General features: G+C 38.0%; 1 protein-coding gene across 4 annotated transcripts; it reads left to right on the top strand.

Annotated features, from left to right (window-relative positions):
- Positions 1–223: 223 nt before the first annotated feature.
- trpm6 (transient receptor potential cation channel, subfamily M, member 6) lies at positions 224–22,990 on the top strand. Of its 4 annotated transcripts, none has more exons than XR_010904401.1 (40): positions 224–358; positions 795–875; positions 1,225–1,304; positions 1,444–1,482; positions 1,998–2,181; positions 2,271–2,484; positions 2,944–3,068; positions 4,031–4,202; positions 4,292–4,466; positions 4,570–4,693; positions 6,476–6,548; positions 6,634–6,734; positions 6,816–6,950; positions 7,041–7,094; positions 7,620–7,760; positions 7,975–8,091; positions 8,197–8,444; positions 8,625–8,853; positions 9,543–9,698; positions 11,268–11,369; positions 11,472–11,600; positions 13,427–13,675; positions 13,832–14,006; positions 14,194–14,308; positions 14,488–14,678; positions 15,160–15,292; positions 15,662–16,596; positions 16,685–16,761; positions 16,915–17,035; positions 17,164–17,207; positions 17,314–17,369; positions 17,455–17,477; positions 17,578–17,628; positions 17,875–17,940; positions 18,015–18,316; positions 20,873–20,955; positions 21,073–21,278; positions 21,369–21,437; positions 21,552–21,661; positions 22,326–22,336. XR_010904401.1 is itself a non-coding variant. In XM_067439030.1 (40 exons), the coding sequence occupies exons 2-40, from the start codon at positions 873–875 to the stop codon at positions 22,391–22,393; spliced, it is 5,658 nt and encodes a 1,885-aa protein (XP_067295131.1). In that variant the 5' UTR covers positions 224–358; positions 795–872; the 3' UTR covers positions 22,394–22,990. The 4 variants fall into 4 exon arrangements, 3 of the variants coding, with proteins under 3 accessions (XP_067295131.1, XP_067295132.1, XP_067295133.1); XM_067439030.1 differs by having other exon boundaries at positions 21,369–21,420; positions 22,326–22,990; XM_067439031.1 differs by lacking the exons at positions 11,472–11,600; positions 13,427–13,675; positions 13,832–14,006; ... (15 more) ...; positions 21,552–21,661; positions 22,326–22,336 and adding an exon at positions 10,819–10,848.
- Positions 22,991–23,340: the final 350 nt, after the last annotated feature.

The raw sequence follows: 23,340 nt of genomic DNA, 5'->3' as shown, positions 1-23,340 counted from the left end.
CTTTAAAACCAGTGCGAAATCACACATGACTTGAATCGAGAAAAAAGTAATGCTCGTTTATATCTAGCATCTGAAAAACATTTCGAAACTGACGTTGGAAGAAAGTCAAGAATGAAGTTACATTTATGTTATGCAACTATGGTCTCTCTTGAATAAGCACGAGCTTCCCAGAACTAAACTCTAAGTTCGCTGCTGAAGTTCCAGTTGCGTGTCCACACTCGACACTTACAGCACTTGGTAAAGCCCACCCACTTCCTAGCTGATCGCACCTCTTCTTCAATTATGCGCGTTTAATGCAGGGATAAGAATACGCTGAATTTATGGAAAGCATGACTGGGAAACCAGGAACATTACACAGGTAAATAAAGCGCTAAGCAGAGGAGAATGTCATCTTGGGTAATAGCCTTGCATGAAACGAAAACTTATATCCACAGGGCTTTTCGCTTAGGCATGTTAAAACTTGTGTTTCTGATATCTCATTCCACATTCCGCACAGGATTGTTGTTTTGCACGCGTCGTTACAATAGTGTGCGACCTCTTCTCGTTCAAATGCAATAATTTATTTGTACAGTAAGGGAAAGTACAGTATGTCTTGTTTCAGTCACTGTTTTGTTTGAGTACACCCTCCACCCTTTTAATCGTTTTCTTTTCTTCGGCTAGATGGCAGTATTTTAAGTTAGAATTTTTGTTTCTCATTTGAGTCTCATAATTTCATCCAATAATTCCCGGAAAGGGATGTGGACGCAAGTTTCCACATCTCGCTAAAGCATTGTTATTGTTTTTGTCTGGCAAAGATCTGCAATGCTGAAAGTAGAAGTGCCTGAAAGTATTCATCACTGACTGACTCTACCATAGAGAAGATTTCTGGAGAAATGGTATGTTGCATCACACACACATACTACACCACACACACACACACACACACACACTGGTTCACTATCTTTGTGGGGGCTCTCCAGTACACTAACCCATACCCTAAACCTTTCCATCACACAAAACGTTCCGCATTTTTGTGTTTCAGCACTTCTACTTATTAGTGCTTCAGCTTATTTTTATTTCAGTTAGTTACCAAGTCAACATTTCTTATTTTTTATCTATATTTTATTTCACAGGTATTTATTTTAATGAATGGAAATTTTAATAGTTTTACATAACAATAACAATACTTCTTATACAGTGGAGGCCTTTAATAATATTATCATTGAACAACTGTTTTCCCTTCAGTCTAAACGCACTTGGATCCAGGCCACTTTCTACAAAAGAGAATGTGTCAAATTTCTGCCAGCCTCACGTGATCATCACAGGTGTGCTTAATAATCTTGGTTGACATATTGCATATTATTTATTGATGACGATCATGTGAGTTTATCAGGTGTAATTTAGGTGATTCATTTTGTTTTAAAATACCCATATGAATTGCAACTTTTACTTACTGTTTTGCAGGTGTTATCCAGTGTGTCAAGTGTGCCAAAGCTTAGTAAGGTATTGTTTAACTAGATCATCAGTACATACATTCTCTATTGATTTTCATTACAATGTTTTTATTTTCCTTCTTTTTAAGTAAAAGCTCAAAGCCATGGACAATTTAATAATTTGTAAGAAATCATGGTAAAATTGGAGCAACAAGGGACCAAATTACAGCATGGCCACTGTTTAGTAAATCAAGGGAACAATTATATTGTCTGCACAATTTTCTTAAAATGTGGGAATTAATTAGTAAGTCGTGGGAACAAATTGTTAATTTGAGGTCGTGATATGCATTCCCCGCCCCCCATGTGCAGAGCTCCGTATAGTCATGCAGCCATAAAATATTTAATTGTAAAAAATATTGCTCGTTTGAGAGTCTGCTGGTCTCTAAGAAATCACAACTGGAAAAGGCATAGTAATTAAATGTTCAAAAGCTGTGGGAAACCTGAAAATATGAAGATTCAACAGTCTCAAAGTGGTGTCTCTTTTCTCTCTTCATTTGACTTGGCTCATGTCATCTCTGTCCTCAGATGTTGTTGTGGGAGGCTGATCGCGGAGCATGTGGGTCCGTACTCTGGCTTGCTGGAACATGGCCCTGGGCCTGACTCTGCTGATGAGGAGTGGTCAGTGCGGCGACACACCAGCATCAGCCCCACCGATGCTTTCGGATCGCTGGACTTCCAGGGCAGCACAAAGCGCACATGTCGTGCCAAGGTTGGTGTATACAATCTAGATGCCTATTAACAGTGCATGTATATGATATATGATCATGAACAATACATAAAGTGCTGTTTTCTCTGCAGTATGTGCGTCTTTCCTGTGACACACCACCAGAGCTCCTGGTGCAGCTGATGCTGAGAGAATGGCACATGGAGATGCCCAAGCTGGTGATTTCCGTGCACGGAGGAAGCGATAACTTCCCTCTGTCTCCACGGGTGTGTCAGGCCTTCAGCACAGGGCTCATCACGGCTGCAGAGAGCACTGGAGCTTGGATACTGACTGATGGGATCAATACGGGTTTGTGTTTGTGGGTGCTAGTGTTATATGCAGAATGCACTTTAAACATCTTGTGAATTTGCTATCACACTATTCTCTAGTGAAGTATGTGGAAGAACATAATGTCTTTGATATCGAAGAGAGTTTATGCATACATGTAATTATGTAATTCAATATGACCAATATATGAACAATGTTATTGTATGTATGAACAGTTTTATTTTAGTGTTATTTATATACTGTTCTAGTATTTATTCATATTTGAAATGTATTTGTATTCAAATAAATTAAAATTATTTTTTTATATTTACTTTTTATATTTGTTTTTCATTTATTTCAGTTGTTTGTTTGTTTTTTAAACTCTTTTAAGTTTTTTTTTCAATCTAATATTTATATTTTATTAATTTTTTTTAAAATTTTAAACATTTTCTAATAGGTTTAGTTAACAATGACCTTAACAAGGACTTTATTTGCATCCAGGTGTGTCTAAGTATGTTGGTGATGCTGTAAAAGTGTATGGGTCACATGATCACCGGAAGAGGAATGTTGTAGGGATCACACCCTGGGGGATCATTGAGAATAACAGTGACCTTATCGGCCGGGATGTGAGTTTTTTTTTTGTTACATTCATACACCATATTATTGAATTATATTGCAGTGCACTGTGGGATCTGAGGTCAGTGGAATTCAAAATCAGACTGAGGGGAAAAAAACCCCAAAGATTTTTCCTTTATATTTTTTTCAAAGTTTTGCTTACAGACGACTACGCTGTCAAACTGATCCCTGTTCACCCTGATCTGCGAAAACTACTAAAAGAGCTGCATTATGCATGCCAGTAGTCGGCGATGTGACTTTGTTTGGTTGTCAGGTACTCGTGATATGTATGCGCATGACGTCACCGTTTTCATGGTGTGAAATTTCGTGTTTTTGTAGTTTACAAATAGACAATAACGGTATTGTTTTTAAAAAACTTGCACCATAAAACCCATTTTCAAAATTGTGCATGTTCAGGTCCCCAAAACGCAGTTGTCGTGTAAATGAATGGCCAAAATGCATAAAACGTTTTTTATTTTTTGTTAAACACTATTTCTGGGTCACAGATAAATTGAGTGCATTTTGTGACATTAATCATAAAACTCTTTGTACCAATTTCAGATGTTAGATCTCTTTAGATAATTCTCAAATACTACTGGAGACCACAATCATCAGTTTTTACTCAAACTTATGAAATTCATGCAGCTCAAGTGCTGCTGTGATTAGTGCAAAAGGGGGACAAACCAAATTTTTTTAAATATTCATTATTCAATTCAAGTTTTCACTCGAATTGTTATACTGTTAATATAATTTGGAAAAAGCATTAAATTATAAAACTTCTCAATAGAAAAGAATTTTCACTATTGGCCTCAGACTTTTGGACTCCACTGACTGTATGTAATAGAACAGCATTATGTTTTGTGTTGACAATGCTAAAAAAATGGCACCTAGCATAGTAATTACTGTTAATTGATATTTTGTTATGTTATTATTTCCTGTTTTGTTGATGTTGGGGTTTATGTTCCTATGTCAGGCTCTGCGGCACTACCAGGCTCTGGGTAATCCCCTGAGTAAACGTGCCAGTCTGAACGGTATGCATTCGCACTTCCTGTTAGTTGATGATGGGACTATGGGTAAATCAGGTTGTCAAATAGACCTGAGGCAGAGACTGGAAAGGCATATACACTTTCAGAAGATCCACCCAAGTAAGTGTTTTCAGGCTATCTTTAGTGAACTGTTTTTGTTAATTGTAATGACATGTGCATGTGTGACGTGTGTGTGTGTTCTTTTCAAGGGCTGGCTCAGCATGTGCCTTTAGTGTGTGTTGTAGTAGAGGGGGGTCCTGCTATCCTCTCTGTGGTGCGGGAGTATGTGCACCGAAGTTCTCCTGTGCCTGTGCTGGTGTTTGAGGGAACAGGTAGAGCTGCAGACCTGCTGGCTTTAATACACAAACAAACGGCTGTAGACAGGTGTGTCTGACATAAATGTATATGAATTTTATAATGTTTAGGTGCTATTATTTTGGATATTCTGGCCACTGTTTCTGTGTATGTGAACATATTTTTGTTACAGAAAGTTGGATTCCGATATTAAAGAGGATGTCCTGCTGAGGATTCAGGATATGTTTGATGTGGAGAGACCAGAGTCCATTGAACTCCTAAACATACTTTTGGAATGCATGGAACATAGAGAGCTTGTAAGTTTAATAGCATTATTTTAGATTTCTCTGGAATACCTAATTTTACCTAATACCTAATTTTCACTTAAAGGGTTAGTTCACCCAAAAATGAAAATGTGATGTGTATCTGCTTACCCCCAGTGCATCCAACATGTAGGTTTCTTCTGTACAACACAAATGAAGATTTGTGAGATGAAGATGAACTCCCACCGTTGCTCTGGGCCAGTCATATAATCATGTGAATGGGTAACAGCTCTATGAGAGCAAAACAAACAAACAAAAAAAACATGCTTAGACAACCTGCACACAAACCTGCTGCTCTTGACGTCACACTAATGTCTTAAGACACGAACCGATTGGTTTCTGTGAGACCGGACAGTATTTGTGTTGTTGTTTTTTTACCTCACGTCGCGACAATTCTCATCTAGTGTTCCCATCTGCTATTTTTACGCAATCATAGATATATATATATAGATACTCATTAGTGCCTGCGGGATCGGTCAAGTGATTTGCTTTGTTGACCTTAACAGACGGAAGTTTGACCTTATCAGACAGAAGTAATAGCAGATGGGAACACTAGATGAGAATTGTCAGGATATGAGGAAAAAATACTGTTCGGTCTCACAGAAACCAATTGGTTCGTGTCTTAAGACATCAGTGTGACGTCACGAGCAGCAGGTTTGTGTGCGTGTTGTCTAAGCATGTTTTTTTTTGTTTGTTTGTTTTGCTCTCATAGAGCTGTTACCCATTCACATGAGTATATGACTGGCCCACAGCAACGGTGGGAGTTCATCTTCATCTCACAAATCTTCATTTGTGTTCTACTGAAGAAACAAAGACACCTACATGTTGGATACAAGCGGATAAACATCACATTTTCATTTTTGGGTGAACTAACCCTTGAATTTGTTTACCCCTATTCACTGGATAGATTATGATTCATTCATGATCTCTTTAATTATGTGCTCACCATAGTCAAAATGTTATGACCCATTAAAAAAACATTTTTAATTAAAAACATTCATAAAAAGAAAAGAAAAATGCGGTCTTTGGTTTCAGCACTCTCAGGAGATACCGATCTGTTTATTTGAAGATTGTAATCATCAGGTTAGGAAGTGTTATTCAGTCAACCAACTCTTTACTCATCAGAAAAGTTATTTTCTCTAAGCTGTGAACCTAGTGCAACACATTCCAATCTCCTGAATTTCTTTGGCTGTTTCCTCTTCTTCCGTCTTCTTCCTCTCTCCTCCTACTTGGCGGTAAACACTGGTTGTTTTGTGTGATAAGATGCCTGCTGTGTATCGGTCTCTGTCACTACGCCGAAAGCTCTGATGCTAAGCCTCCATCAAACGGAATGTTGTAGTTTACCACACCCATCCCACATCTCTGAGCGTCTAAATTGAGAGAGAACAGAATAATTGGAATGATGGCGCATGAAACGTATTTCCATATTAATCGAGTAGAAGGGATTAATTTGGTCCCCAGGCGTACAGATTCTTTGATTGGGTATGAATCACTCTTGTGAAGACGAAATGCCAAAGGCATGTTAAGAGAAGAACATCTCCTTTGGGTGTCTTATAGAGTTACATGCATTTATATATTGGCATGGGTTGCTGGTGGTTTCAGAGTAATACCAAACAAAATAAATAACTGCTGGCTATATTGAACACGACACAACGGCAGCGGCAATAATTTACAAATCTGTTTTAATGCTGGCCATCTGTGTTGGTTAAAATAAAAAAAATTATGTGCAACTTATGGACTTTTTCTTTTTAATGAGGTCCAACTTTTTAATTTTAGATCACCATTTTTGACTCAGAATCTGAGGACCTTCAAGAGGCAGATGTCGCAATCCTGTCTACATCACTGAGAGGTACAGTATGTAATGCATAATCATAACTATCATATAATTTAAAGGTTGGATTAATGTGGTAATTTCCCCCCAAATGAAAATCCAGGTACCAGAGCTTCCCCTGAGGAGCAGCTGAGTATCACGTTGGCCTGGGACAGGGCTGATATCGCAAAGGACCACATTCTGGTGTACGGACAACAGTGGCAGGTACAGTAAACAAGTTATGATTTTACAGCCAGCTTTTATGAGTTAGAACAGATGTGTATAATGCAGCACTGGATTTTGTAGGTGGGATCTCTGGAGCAGACCATGTTGGATGCACTGGTAATGGATCGTGTCAGTTTTGTGAAGCTGCTGATTGAAAACGGCATGACCACGTGTCGCTTCTTGACCATCTCTCGTCTGGAACAGCTCTACAACATAGTAATTCTCATTTACCACTTATATGAAGCTTTTGTCTCTGATAAGAGTATCTCTGATCCTTCTTACGATAAATCTTTTTGTATTTTCCAGCATAAAGGCTCATCAGATCATTTCCTTAGACACATCATTGAGGATGCCAAACAGGTTTGTGTAGATGAAAACCTTCTGTTCTGCCTTGAGAATGTCATAGGTCAAGGGGTGCCATTTGGAAAGTTTGGAAAACACTTTAAATATTCTTTAAACAAAAATACAATATTAAAATAACTTAATTAACTGAGCTTTGCTTTCACATAATACTTTTTTTAAAAAAATATATTAAAATAGAAAGCAGTTATTTTTAATTATAATAATATTTGACAATATTCCTCTTTTTACTGTATTTTTGATCAAATAAATACAGCCTTGGCAAGCATAAGAGACTTCTGTCAAAAACAAAAATCTTACCACCGCCAAAATATATACTTTATATAGTTATGTTAATAATAAATATTTGAATGGCTTTGCACATTTAAAATTATACAGTATGTAACTATATTAGTAGGATTACAAATGCATGTTATTATAGGCCAGACTTAAAAATCAACACTCAATTTTGTTCCATTTGTCAATCCACCAAGGGGCACTTGACCTGAAATTTTTTTTCCATATGCATTTTCTGTGTTTTTGTAGACTCGTCTGCCTGCTGTTTATAGGATATCTTTAATTGACATCGGAATGGTGATTGAATACTTGATTGGTGGAGCTTATCGAAGCACATACACACGCAAGAGCTTCAGAGTCATGTACAGCCGCTTCCATAGCCCAGCAAAGGTCTGCCTCCTTTCCAGCTCCTAGATAATGACAAATATATTGTATGTTGTTTCTGTTATTTGACATAGTATTTTTGTTCTCTGATGATTAACTCGTATAATAATTTTAGCCAATAACCACGCATTTCTGTATTTGAAATCTTTTGGCCATGAATTTCCATTTCCTTTAGACATTATCAAACTTACATTTAATGAGCTGTGTTGATCTGGGATAGGAGGGTGGTAAGGAGACATCCAGCCCCTTCAGCAAGGCCAGGAAAGCAGCTCAAACTCCAGAGACCTCCCAATCTCGCTCCCACTTCCACAGAACCGCTCAGCCGTTCAGACACCAGGTCCTTTGTACTTCATTCTGTTTATAGACGAAACGAGTCGTGCAATTACAAATACGTTCACAATCATTCCGTTTATTAAAAACACCCAGAATTGTGTCTTTGCAGGAGGGTGCGGTAGCACCTCAGGACCTGAAGTCAGCCCAGAGCCCCGACTTTGTATGCACTTTTAACGACCTGTTTGTGTGGGCAGTGCTCAAGCATCGGCAAGAGATGGCGCTGTTCCTGTGGCAGCATGGAGAGCAGGCTATGGCCAGGGCGGTTGTGGCCTGCAAGCTCTACCGCGCTATGTCAGCGGAAGCCAAGGAGAGCAATATGGGTGACACCATGGTCGAGGAGCTGAAGAAGAAGTCTCTGTCAGTTTGCGTTTTTTCCTCATTCCAAAGCTAATTACAAACTCCATGTGCTAAATGCCGTTTAATGGAGAACTCTATCTCAAAAGTTTTAGCTGAGCTAAAAAAGATTTTGTGTTTGAAACTTGTCTACTGGTAAAGAAGTTGTCAAATTAACGCAATGTGATTGTACTGATCTCTTAGAGAGTTTGGACAGCTGGCTGTGGATCTCTTGGATCAGGCTTTCAGAGAGAACGAGCGAATGGCGATGAAGCTGCTGACCTGGGAGATGAAGGACTGGAGTAACTTCACCTGTCTACAAATGGCCGTCTCCTCAAGACTCAGGCCCTTTGTGGCTCACAACTGCACTCAGATGCTCCTCACAGACTTGTGGATGGGCCGCCTCAATATGCGTAAGAACTCCTGGTTCAAGGTGTGTTGAATTTCTTGATAATTGTGTTGAAAAGTGTGACTTACTTCAAGGATTAACATAATAGCTTAGCAGTTAAACATTATTATTATTATTTTATTTTTTTATGATTTACAAATCCTACTGAAAGGGTGGATATCTGTTAAATTTGGTTGTATTCAAAGGGTTAGTAGGGTTCGAAAGGGTTCGGAGTTACCGTTTTGTAATTTCTTTGCAATAATTACACACACACACACACACACACGCACACGCACACGCACACACACACACATATGTATATGTATATGTATATATATATATACTAGTAATGGCATAAGCACTTATAGAATCATAGTGCTTATATGGAAAATGATGGTTTAAGTCTTTCTTGCCAAATGTTTCGCTCCCATATCCCTCTTTTACTCCAGAAGTTGAATTTGTTGCCGTAATCTCTATGGTTCAAAGAGGCAAAAATAAAACGAATGAATTACTATAGTGGGTCATCTTCCATAGAAGCAGAACGGAAATGACACAAATAACTTGCATTTCACACATATTTTTCAAGCTGGCATCTATAGATTTCAAGGATTTATCACATCAACAGATTCATTTTCTTTTCTTTCTTTAGACATTTATTATTTTTCAGCACATTTGTGACCCAGATCCATTTTTTTTAACGGCTGTTGTCCCAAACCACATCCTTTCATGTCCAGATTATTGCCAGTATTCTGATGCCTGTGGCCATTCAGATGCTAGAGTTTAAAAGTCAGGCAGAGATGTCCCATGTTCCTCAGCCCCAGGAAGCCTTGCAGTTTGGGTGGGACTCAGGAAGTCCTGGGGCATCAGAGCAAGAAGGAGCAGTAAATGCAGTAAGTAATCTAGACAGACGCTACACACCAATTATGCTTTTGCAGCAGGGGAGCTCATTGAGTTTGTTATACAGATTCAAACTGACCACGCTTTTTGACCAGTTTATCAAAAGAACAGAGTAATGAGAGTCATTCATTTGTAAATCAAACTACACTGGTCATGCTGTATAAACTACAGTAAACTAACTAGTTTTAAATCTAATAGATGATATTTACACTGTAAATGGCAACTAGATTCTATTATAAGTGAAAATAGCATATTTTTTTTGCAATAACTATAAACAGTAGTTGGATGCTATTTATACTTATAAATAGTGTCAGATTCCATTTGCACCTTAGGGTTGTTGTACAATAAACAGAATGGAATACAAATAATAATAAAAGAGTAAATTATTATATTTATTAAAATTATTAAATGGATGCCCATAATAAAGCCCTCCCAACACTTACCTCTACACTGTAAAAAAGCATTTAAAAAATAAGTAACCTGGTTGCCTTAAAATTCAGTTCATTGAAATTAAACATTTGAGTTAATAGGAACATTTTTGAGAATTGACAACCTTTATTCAAATATTATTAAAAGATTTTGTAAGCATATTGGGTAATTGTGTGTGTTTTATTTGTGATAACAGATTTATAAAAAAAAATTGTGGTTCAGATACAATAATATTTTGAGTTTCTGTTTATTAAACCAATTTCCTTTTTTGTGTCAACTCAAATTTTTTATTTAAATAAACGAAACATTTTAAGGCAACCAGGTTACTTACTTTTTTTAAGTTAAACCAACAATTTCTTTACAGTGTAACACTAGGCGATACACACTATCATTAAACACGTTAGACACTTTATTTCCACTTTTTGAATATTTCATTCAATATTCATTTTTATTGAAAAATGTGATTGAAGAAGGGATTAAAGCGAGTTTGGCAAAAGACGGATTTGAACTTGGGACAATTTGCGTCAACTTTCTGCCATGCACATTACCCCTGCACTATTGCTGTTGTTGGAATCTCAGTGTCTTCTGTAATTTTGCATCAATGGGTGGAGTGAGTGTAAATAGCCTCTGCCATCAAGCTGTTTTCACTTAATGTAAATAGACACCTATGTTTTTATCATGCAGGAGCTGGAAAAATCATTCTGAAAGTGAAAGGTTTGAACTTCGCTATTCTCGTAGAATTAGGAAAATTATTAAAACGTTTTAGTTATAGTTGTCATTATCCTTGGTGTGAAGAACTCTTTAGATGGGATAGTTTGAAAAGTTTGTGTCTTTCTTCTGTACGCAGCTGAACTCTTTACAATGGGAAATTAACAGTAATGTAGCCACATTACTACTTGCTAAAAAATAACTTCTTACTGGAAAGAGCTGTATTTTGGTAAACTGCACAGGTAAACTAGTCATGCTCTGACCTCACTACTCTCACTAGGTGGTGACTTTACTACTCTCACTATGTTGTGACCTCACTACTCTTAATTAGTCACTCCCCAATAGGCCTACTGCTGGCATCCTACTAACACGCTACTCCCTGTGACTTATTATGGCACAGTGTGTAATTTAAGTTTTTTCTGTAGACTCAGGGTGATGAGGAGAGAGGGAGCAGATGTATTTGTCCCTGGACCAGAAAGGTGTATGACTTCTATACTGCTCCAGTGGTCAAATTCTGGTTTCACACAGTAGGTTTCTGCTTAATTCCCCAGAGCTTTCCACATTCTTTCATTATATCCTCTCGCTCCAAAAAAACCTTCCTTCTCTGAAGATCTGATTTTTCCACACAGATGGCATTCTTGGGTTTCCTCATGCTGTTCTCTTATACTGTGCTGGTGAGGCTGGATGAGAAACCCAACATTCAGGAGTGCTTGGTCATAACTTACATCCTGACCATGGCAGCAGAGAAAGCTCGAGAGGTAAAAGACATATACAGTATGACATCATTAATGTCTGCTTTTCTTTGTGAATGGTTGGCTCAGTGCTCTTTGCAGCTGTTCAGGGCAATTAAAGAATAAAATGTTTCTTCGAAAAGTCTTATCTTATATGAGCTAGATTCCAAAGGTTCTTCTGTAAGGTGCTATCTCTTTCTGATTAGGGTGTTTTCATGCTGACCTTGAGAATGCCACTGTCCGACTCCCCCATCCTCTGTTATCTATGAACTCAGCAGCAGTTCATTGGTGGGAATTATTAACAGAGTTCTGTCATAAGACTGTATGTTTCAGTGATTATTTATTGTATTTTGGTTCGAATATAATGTTAGAATAGTACAACATTTTTTCCAAAATAGTGATAATACAGTACCAACATAGTATACATCTAAAATACAACAACACCGTAACAAAATTGTTTATTATACAAATGTAAACAAAATGACCTTTTTGTATTTTATTGATTGATTGATTGGACATCCTTAATATTACTGTGATGTGCATATGCCCAACAATATGCTGAATTATTAGCATGACATATATGTAATTTTAGTGTTTTCATGTGCGCAACAGCTTAATCATTCACAGTAATCATCATAAACAAACCATTCCTGTATCCCTATTGTTAGAGAAATTTCAATTTGACTGGGTCATATATTATTTTAACTTGCATAACATTTTGTTCCTGATAATCAAGGATGCATGCCAGTTAACCTGTTAATTTATGTCTGTCTAATTTGGCTAGCTTTTACCTAGAGACAGATGAATTTGTGCCAAAATACAGTACTGTTTGATTTCATGCATAATATTGGACATCAGTGTCAACATATATGGGGAAGGTTTGATCTTTTAGATGGTTAGAAACATTTTATTATTTCCATTTACCAGTTTTTTCCCCTTGTTGTCCACAACCCTTTAGAACAAACCTGTTACCACTGTGAGAGCCACTGATTGACATCTTAAAGAGATAGGTCACCCAAAAAACAAAACTTGATGTTTATCTGCTTACCCCCACGGCATCTAATATGTAGGTGTGTTTGTTTCTTCAGTAGAATACAAATGAAGATTTTTAACATGTATAATGCATGTCAATGGAATGTGTTTTCTAAGACGGTCACTATGATGAGACTCAGAGTAAAAAACACACAGACATACAAATCCATATTAAACCCTGTTGCTTGTGGCGACACATTGATGTCTTAAGACACGAAACGATCAGTTTTTGTATTTGTATCAGTATTTGTGTTTTTTTTTTTTTACCTCATATTAGACGAATCTCATCTAGTATTCCCAATGCCATTATTTCCGCCGGAGAAGGTCAAAAACCCGGCTCGATCATAGAGATATATAGATTCCTCATTAGTGCCTAGGGGATGGCGCGGGTTGGTCGAATAATGATTCTATGTAAATATTTATCTATGATCACGCCAGGTTTTTGACCTTACTTGACGGAAGTAATGGCATTGGGAATACTAGATGAGATTTGTCTGATATGAGGTAAATAAATAACGCATACTGTTCGGTTTCTCATCAATGTGTTGCCACGAGCCACAGGGTTTAATATGGATTTGTATGTATGTGTGTTTTTTACTCTTATAGTGACCTTAATAGAAAACACCCCATTGACATGCATTATATGAGCAACGGTTGGAGTTAAAAATCTTCATTCGTGTTCTACTGAAGAAACAAACACACCTACATCTTGGATGCCCTGGGTGTAAGCAGATAAACATAAAATTATCATTTTTGGGTGAACTATCCCTTTAAGTATTTTATGTTGAAAATCATGATAATGTATACAGTGTGTTTTCTAGGTGTGGGTTTTGGAGCCCAGGAAGTTCACTAAGAAGTTGAAGGTGTGGTTCAGTGAGTACTGGAATATCAATGACTTCATGGGCATCCTCCTGTTCCTGGTCGGGGTCTCCCTCCGGTGGTATCAAGAAACACGCTTAGCCAGTCACATTATCTACTCTTTGGATTTTATCTTCTGGTCTGTCAGGCTTCTGGACCTGTTTGCTCTGAATCAGCATGCAGGACCCTACCTGACCATGATCACAAAAATGGTGTGTCATTATACCACATAGTTATGCAACATTTACTGTTCTGTTTTTCTTCAACTCACAATAAAAAGATCTTTTATAACTTTGAGATGTATTTCACAATACTAGATAATACAATTAAAAATGTGTATATTAAATGAATATGTCTTTCTCCCACAGATGAGCAATATGTTCTATATCGTAGTCATTATGGCGATTGTGCTGGTCAGTTTCGGCACGTCCAGGAAGTCTATCCTGTCCCCTGATGAGGATCCGTCGTGGAGTCTGCTTAGAGATGTAGTTTTCCAGCCCTACTGGATGATCTTTGGGGAGGTGTATGCTGGAGAAATTGATGGTGAGTACAACAAAAAGACAAGACCATTCAGTCTATTCAGTTCATCTGATTTTAATAAACCTTTTCCCACAGCTTGGTTGTCAGGTTATAGTTCATTCTTCACATCTTGTATATGATTTACTCTATTATTATTTATTAGACACTTTATTTTATATTCCATTGTGATCATCCTTTTTATTTTTGCCAGCCTGTAGTAATCCAGAAACCTGTGTCCCTGGAGCCTTCCTCACCCCCTTCCTGCAGGCCGTCTACCTTTTTATTCAGTACATCATCATGGTCAATGTACTCATTGCATTCTTCAAGTATGCACTTCATCTTCATCTTTAAGACCTTTGTGTGATGATAAAAAATTTTGTTGAGTTGTTGGACTAATATACGGCATGGCACCCAGATTGGAAGAGCGTTGCAGCTTTGATGTATTGTTGAGGCTTGGTTGCTTTGTAATGGTTTAACCTACTTTGCCTTATTATGTACTTCACAGCAATGTTTACTTTGACATGAGCTCCATATCCCGTAAGCTGTGGAAATATAACCGCTATCGTTACATCATGACCTATCAGGAGAAACCGTGGCTGCCGCCTCCTCTCATCCTTCTCAGTCACATGACTCTGTGTCTCAGTTCAATGTGGCAAAAGCACAGCAAGGCATCCAAACGGGGAAGAACTGGCCTGAGTAAGTGCGTGTTTGTATGTCATTTTTTATTAACCATCATAGCCCTCTGTGTTGTCTTACAAAATTGAAACAGAGAAAATGAAAGTAGTGGATATATGGATGGATACATTCAGTATTACACAAACACACAAATAAAGTACACAGTGTTTTATGTTTTTTAATGTTATGCTATTCCTATTGTGTTGCATTGTGACATTTTAGAATTCAATTGAGTCACAATTATATCAAACTCAATTATTTTGGAGAGGTTTAAAAGTATTTTTTTTATTGCTAAAGAAAAAAATTAAAAAACAGTTTGCACTGTAGTGAAAATAATCAGATTTTACATTCACAGTCTCAAACTGATTCTTGCACAAAAATGTATGTACATTTGTTATTGATCCAATACAAAAATAGAACGTGCTGTTGTTTCTTAGAATCCATTTTTTTATACAGGATATTATCACTAGTTAAGTGTATTGGTGGTGCTGTATGTTTACAGAATTACTCCTGGCCCCCAATGATCTGAAGAAGTTGCATGAGTTTGAGGAGAAGTGTGTCGCTGGATATTTCAGAGACGAAAAGGAGAGTCAACAAAGCAGCCAAATCAACCGGATTCGCTCTGCAGCTGACAAGTGAGTGCATCTCTCAGGAAATTACATCAGCTTTTCAGTTTTGTTTTCGTTAATCTACCAGTTGATTGAACATTGTATATGAAGTTTTGCATCTGAATACCCATTTTAAATTATTTATTTTCTTATAAAGCAATTCAAGTATTTTCTTGTAAAGCCCAAGGTGCTGTATAATACAATCATAAAACCTAACGTAACACAATTAAAAAGATGACATCCAGTACGTCCGGAAATTATCCACAGCACAAATTTTGTTACATTACAGTTTTATTCCAAAATTGATTAAATGCATTGTTTTCTGCAAAATTCTACTAGTCGAACAGAGGTAGTAGTAGAATAGAATATCTTGTTTTCTACGCTGTTTGTTTCTAGGACTGAAGAGATGTCCGGAATATTAGTTGAGGTTGCTGAGAAGGTCAACATCATCCAGGACGATATGCGAACTTTAGATGGTCACTTGGGTCAGTTGCAAGACCTGTCTGCTTTGGCAGTGGACACTCTAAACCTTCTCTCAGCCACAGACAATCAGCAGCTAGAAGTGGCCCGACTTGGTCAGAGCCAACCAGTTACATGCCACCATGAGCAACTGTCCCATAGCTGCTGTCTCCGCATTGGTGGAAGTGTCGCGCCCAGCCAAGCACTTCCGTCTCCGAAGCACTACCGCAGTATGCCACCTTCCCTGCTCCGAGGTTTGGGGCCTGGCCGGCAGCGTCCTTCCCTGGAGTTGCCACCAGGGACGAGCGTCGGACCCTTTGAAGTCAGGAGCAAATGCATGTTGTCAAACCCTAAGGAAGAAGATTATAGTTTTAGGTGGCCCCCACAGCATGGCGATTCAAGAGAAGATGTGTCAATGGAATGCCATCTTTCTTTACCTCACCTATGTGCTGGATTGAGGGACAAGGGAATGTATGGATCTGGGGAACCATCACGTGCCAGTTCTCCCACTGTGCCTTTGATGAGGGACTTCCATTTTCAACCGAGCCGTGAGGAGTCTATGGAGGAAGAGGATGATGAGGACAACTTGCATGGAATATCCAGAGCCTCCAGCCGCACATTCCTCCTCACGGACACCCAGAGTGATGGAGACCGAGCAGTTGGGATCAGAAACCCGGCATTCTACCGGCTTGATGATAGTGAACACTTCACAAGACGTCAAGGGCTTTTAGGCAGTAAATGGGCCTTTGATCTGGAGCAGAGCCGCTCACTCTCAGCTAGTGTGGAGACTATGGCCATGCCTGATACAGCAGCATCAGAGCACGGCAGACAAACTCTTCTGATGCCTCCCCACCACAGCCATGACCAGAGAAGTATAATGGATGCATATCATAACAATATACTAAGTACCAACCTCAGTATCTGCTTAATAACCAAATTATGTCTATCTTTAATTTATAGGATTATCTAAGATCTTTAAGAGACAAAAGTCATACGGGAAAAAGTCCATAAAGACCAAAGCAGGAACTCCTGAGAATGTAAGCCATCCTGCAATGTTTTCCTTTATTGCATGCAAGTTGTCAACTAGTGATATAATATATATATAATATATAAGTTGTCAACTAGTGGTGGTCTTCCATGTAGCACTAGTGATGGATATATCGTCAGGTGGTGCCTCTGTCTCCTTTTAGGAAAAACTAGATGAAACGCGGGGATGCATGCATGAGTTTGATTCACGCAGAAAAAGGAAAAGGAAAGTAAAAGGCCTGTTTGATCGGAAGTTCCGAACCTCAGTCAGTCTAACCCAGCTGAGTATGTTTCATTTTATACATTTACAGTCTTTTAATCATTTTAATTTATTATTTTATATGAGTTTTCATGTCTTATTTCTGTAATTACTGGCAGAAATGAAATGACACTGGGATAATTTTATTTACTAGATGTTGACCAAGTGGATTCCTCAAAACTGGCCCCATCGTGGCTGGTAAGTTCACCTGTAGTGCTCATATCATGAACGTGATTTAATTTTTTTTTCCTGTCTGATTTGATTTGGACATTTGATGTGGCTGTGTGTTATGATCTCTCCTCAGAGTCCTGGGCAGCCACTTCTAAGCAGCTGGGCCAGATCGATCAGTCAAAGACCTTCGTAAGTTAAGTTTCTGATTTGTTGAGACATTTTAAGTAATCACAGGAAACAATTCAAACCGTTCATCTAATTCTTCTTCTTGTAGGGTAAGCAATATGACACAAGAAGGTAATTGTACTTACTTTATATTATACGTCTGTTTATGATGCGAGTAAATTGCATTGGTTTAATTTGGTGAAGGACATATGTTTTTTTTATCTGATTTTAGTAAGGAGCTCTACATTTAAATTGACAGAGGATTTAGGCCAGCATTACTCAGGTGAGTAATAACTATAATAATCACCACAAAAAAATAAAATAATATATAATATCTAATAATATATATAATATAATAATATATAATTTTATATATATATATATATATATATATATATATATATATATATATATATATATATATATATATATATATATATATATATATATATATATATGTATATGTGTGTGTATATATGTGTTTGTTTTGTTTTTTTGGTTGATCTTTTGGTGGGTTTTTTTCTTCCAGCAATGGAGAGGAACAACCTAATGAGACTGGCTCACTCTATTCCATTCACCCCTGTGTCTTTATTGGGTAAATAATCAAACTATGGTTGTTATGTAGTCAGTGATAGCTAGATTTGGCTATAAATGTCCTGCTCTATTCAGGTGGTGTTGAGGTCTGTATATATACACTAGAGGAGTCAGAAGCAGGGTCTTCACTTGGAGATCAGTCCTCTAGCATCTCCACCTGGCTTCAGCACGGACGTACAGCTGTTCTTCAACCGTTAGCCCACCAGGAGGTGTTGGATGGGGGTCTGCGCAGGGCCACTAAAGTGGTGTGTACTTGGGCTGAGGGTGATGTCTTGAAGCTGGGCTCAGTGTATGTGGTGAAAGCGTTTAGACCCGAGGTGGTTCGCATCTGGCAGAAAGTATTCCCAATCAGCACTTCACTTCATCTCTGTCTGCGGGTAAATCTTTGTTATTTTGAAAGATTATGAACACTAATATAAATAAACTTTAAATTCTTCAATTTAGTATTTCCAGAACTTTCATTTTCAGAAAATTGTATTGGTCTATTGATAATCACTTATTATCTATAGCCAGTATAAATACAGTATATGTACTACTGGTCAGAATTTTTTAATGTTTTTGAAGGAAGTCTCTTATGGTCACCAGTGCTGCCTTTATTTGATGAAATACAGTAATATATTACAATTTAAAATAACTGTTTTTATTTTTAAAAAATTAAAAAATTAATTTTTCCTGTGATGGCAAAAGTGAACTTTCCCCAGTCAGAAATCATTCTAATATCCTGATTTGGTGCTCAAGAAATATTTCTTATTATTATCAATGTAAAAAAAAAAAAAAAACTTTTGCAGCTTAATATTTCTGTGTGTGTGTATATATATATATACATATACACACCAATCAGGCATAACATCGATAGCCTAGACGCACCCTAGCGGCAGCAAATCTAATCTGCCCGCAAGTGTCGTCTAGCAACTCTCAATACCCTTCTGAGCTGGTCGGGCTAATCACATAGTGTATAGAGTCGGTGGGCGGGGCTTAACATAATGACGGCTGAGTTGCATTTGTGTGCTTCTAGTAAACTCAGAAACTGGCGAATGGCGGTCTTTCAAATCAGCTTTGGTTGCGACTCTGGAAGACTTGGGGTTAAGCTTTTCTCTGAGAAAAGAACAAAGAACAGCACTGAAGTCATTTTTAAAAAGAAAAGATGTGTTCTGAGTTTTGCCGACCGGATGCAGCGAAAGTTTAATCTGTCAACTAGCTCCGCTTCACCTTTGTTGCTCTGGTTGGTTGTAGCGCTATCCAATTGGGTGCACGCCGCGCAGAGGGAGTTTGAAAGACAACCGTTTATCCCGCCCCTCGGATTGAGCCCTGTCAAACATATTGATGTGGGTCTGGCTTGTCAGGCTATAACATTGACATAACACTGACAGGTGAAGTGAATAACACTGATTATCTCTTCATCATGGCACATGTTGGTGTGTGGGATATATTAGGCAGTAATCTAATTTATTTTATTTTGTCCTAAAAGTTGATGTGTTAGAAGCAGGAAAAATGGGCAAATGTAAGGATTTGAGGGAGTTTGACAAGGGCCAAATTGTGATGGCTAGACAACTTGGTCAGAGCATTTCTAAAACTGCCGCTCTTTTGGGGTGTTCCCGGTCTGCAGTGGTAGAAAGTGGTCCAAGGAAGGAACAGTGGTGAATCGGCTCATTGATGCATGTGGGGAGTGAAGGCTAGGTCCGATCAAACAGACAAGCTACTGTAGCTCAAATTGTTCAAGTTAATGCTGGTTCTGATAGAAATTTGTCAGAATACTCAGTGCATCGCTGTTTGTTGCATATGGGGCTGCCATTGGTATGGGTACCAGTCAGGGTGCCCATGCTGACCCCTGTCCATCGCCAAAAGCTCCAAATTGCATTAGAATTGGACCACAGAGCAATGGAAAAAGGTGGGCTGGTGTGATGAATCACGTTAACTGTAACATCACGTGGATGGCCCGGTGCGTGGCTTACCGGGGGAACACATGGCACCAGGATGCACTATGGGAAGAAGGCAAGCTGGTAGAGGCAGTGGGATTCTTTGGGATTCTTTCGATGTTCTGCTGGATGTCCATGCGGATGTACATACCACCTACCTAAGCATTGTTGCAGACCATGTGGACTCTTTCATGGAAATGGAATTCCCTGGTGGTGGCCTCTTTCAGAAGGATAATGTGCCCTGACACAAATGGTTTAGGAATGGTTTGAGGAGCACAATGAGTTTGAGGTGCTGGCTTGACCTCAGATTCCTCAGATCTCAATCCAATCGAGCATCTGTGGGATATGATGAACAAACAAATCCGATCCATGGAGGCCCCACCTCGCAACTTGCATGACTTAAAGGGTCTGCTGCTAATATCTTGGTGCCCGATACCACAGCACATATTCAGGGGTCTAGTGGAGTCCATGCCTCGATAGGTCAGGGATGTTTTGGCAGAAAAAGAGGGACCAACACAATATTATAAAAACATTTGTTTAGGATTCTTTGATGAATGGAAAGTAAAAAAAATAATTCAGATAAATACTGTTCTTTTGAACTTTCCATTCATCAAAGAATCCAAGAAGATTTTTTTACACAACTGTTTCAACATTGATAATAATCAGAAATCTTTCTTGAGCAGTAAATCATAATTTCAGAATGATTTCTGAAGGATCCCGTGACACTGAAGACTGGAGTAATATTGCTCAAAATTCAGCTTTGCATCACAGGAATAAATGACATTTTAAAATATATATTTAAATAGAAAACAGTTATTTTATATTTTAATAATATTTTAACAATATTATAGCTTTTTTGTATTTCTAATAACATAAATGCAGCTTTGGTGAGCAGAAGAGACTTCTTTAAAGACATTAATAAATCTTACCATTCTAAAACTTTTGACCAGTAGTGTATATGGTATAATTATTATTCTCTCTGCTTATCAATTGAATCATTTCCTCTCCAACCTTTAGGAAATCCAACAACAGAGAGCAGCACAAAAACTCATGCAGCGATTCAACCAGATTAAACCCAGCAGTGTTCCCTACAGTCCTAGGTCAGCATTATGAGTTCTGTCTTCATTATTATGACGATAAGAATTTGATTTCTCCATGACTATGGATATATAAGTCGACATAAGTTTACATAAGTCCAAGCATCTGTATGTGTGTAGGTTTCTGGATGTCTCCTTGCTGCACTGGCGCTCCGACGGCCAATGGTTGACTGTTGAGAAGAACATGAGTGGTCATTTCAGGAAATACAACAATAATACAGGAGAGGAGATATCGCCCTCCTCTGGTCTGGAGGAAGCAATCCTAGCGTTCTCTCACTGGACATACGAGTACACCAACAGGGAACTACTAGTGCTGGATCTTCAAGGTATAACTTGTATTATTATTATTATTTTTATTATTAGAAAATGTTTTCTGTTGGAAAGTGGATGAAGTGAATCTCTATTTTTGGCTGAAGGTGTGGGAGTGGACCTCACTGACCCCTCGCTGATCAGAGTAGATGATAAATGGTAAATAAGCACAACAAGTATGTAGCATCATAAATGTTCAAATATATTTACTAAAATTGGAAATTAGTTTTTGGAAATGTGCACATGCATTTGTTTACTCTGCACCTGAGTAAAGTTTGCTCCTGTTGTAGCTCCTCTGGGGAGATGGCGTTTGGACCTGCCAATTTGGGTGATGATGCAATCCAGAGCTTTGTTCTCAAGCACACCTGCAACTCCTGCTGTAAGAAGCTCGGTCTCTCAGGTGAGGTAACACTCATGTCACAGGTTGAGGGCTGAACTTTCAGCACTCTTTTCTTTTTTACTTCCTGCTGTGGCAGATCTCGCAAATACGTCCATGTGGCGTTCCTCCGTGTTTTCAACTTTAGAAGTGGTTTGATAGTTCGTTTGAAAAGAGCAAACTTCAAAATGAACAGGAAAAGCCGTCTAATTAAGCCTGAAGGTTTAGAAAAAAATCTAATGAGGCAGAAATTATTTCATTTCCATGACAGCAAAGGCATGCAGAAGAGGGGCGTGGTTTCCTTTGTGGCATGTGGAGTGTTCTCTTTGATTACATATTTAATAGTTCTTTGTGCGTTGGAGAGTGTTGACTTTGATTAGATATTAATTACCGTCTCATGGAAGACATATGAGAAGCCTGTTGTTTGTATCAAGAGGGAGGCTTTGCTTCAGAAGTACAGGGATAAAAAATAAACAAACAAACGAAAACCACTCCGCCACATTTGTTTGATATTTCAAAGGTGCTTTGTTTTTTATTCGTCTTGCGTCCTCTCCAAGAACCACATCAAATCAAAACAAATTATTCATGTACAATCCACAAATTTCATTTCGGATCTTAATAAAAGCCTCTCTCTGTGATAAATTATGTATATGAGTTGCAATTGTGTATATTGTGTTTGGCTTTTCAGATTTGAAGAGTTGCGGCAGCCAAAGGAAGATGGTTCCTGCCTTTGATGAGGCGAGCAGCACAGTTTAACCTATGACCTGGGAGTACTTGATCATACCCGCAGAGGGTACGCAAAGACTTTCCAATTCACAGATCAGTTTCCAGCAGAACTCATCGTGGTCACATCCGGTTTCATTCTCTAATCTATATATGCATTTTTTAAAGACTGAATTTATAGTAGTAAAAGCTGTTCAAGGTGACAACACATTTTTATTTGTGTTGTTTGTAGCTGATGCTTGTTTATGATAAACAGTATTGTGTGCAACAGTTGACGTCACATGCCAAAGATCTGACCTGACATTTTTCCAAGTAACCTTTTTTTATTAGTTCATGTCAATACATACACTATTTAAAACACTTAAAGGGAACTACATATAATATGCAATGTCTTGAATAAAACAACAATAAAATGAAACCTTTAAAAATTAAATATGGAATATTTTTGCTCAGCTATGCTCAACTGTAGATTATTATTGCACTCTTATTTGTTTTCAAATAGCCTTTCTGAATAGTTGAGGACATAAGTTTACATACACCAGAATCTGCTAAATGGTGTTAGGCATCATAAATTACATATTGCTTTTTATGTAGTACTGTCCTGAATAAGCTTCTTTTTTTACATAACATATAGTCCACAAAACAAAATAATAGTTGAATTTGCCCAAATAAAGCATGTATGTTATTTGACAGTTGTTCAAGAGTCCCTTGTTTGTCCTGAGCAGTTAAACTTCCCACACTCAGAAAAGTCATTTTCTAACCCTTTCCATAAGTGATTGTATAATATTCAGATTTAAAAGACTCATACACAACTATTACCAAAGGTGCAAACACTCATTGATACACGACACACATTGCGGGTATTAAAGGGGTGATGAATTGAGAAATCAACTTTCCCTTGAGTTTTTGATATATAAAAGGTCATGATAATATAAGAATATTCTGTAAGTTTCAGAGCTGAAATATTCCTTGTTAGTCAA

The sequence above is a fragment of the Pseudorasbora parva genome, chromosome 3 (assembly GCF_024679245.1).
Source record: "Pseudorasbora parva isolate DD20220531a chromosome 3, ASM2467924v1, whole genome shotgun sequence".
Classification (NCBI taxonomy): Eukaryota; Metazoa; Chordata; class Actinopteri; order Cypriniformes; family Gobionidae; genus Pseudorasbora; species Pseudorasbora parva.
The sequence above is the reverse complement of the archived record's forward strand: the minus strand, read 5'-3'. Positions and strand labels throughout refer to the sequence as shown.

Bases quoted from the DNA above. Each gene is read 5' to 3' on its own strand.
- trpm6 (XM_067439030.1), top strand. The intron at 1,305-1,443 runs GTGTGCTTAATA...ACTGTTTTGCAG, and splicing joins GCCTCACGTGATCATCACAG to GTGTTATCCAGTGTGTCAAG. The intron at 14,007-14,193 runs GTGAGTACAACA...TATTTTTGCCAG, and splicing joins GTATGCTGGAGAAATTGATG to CCTGTAGTAATCCAGAAACC.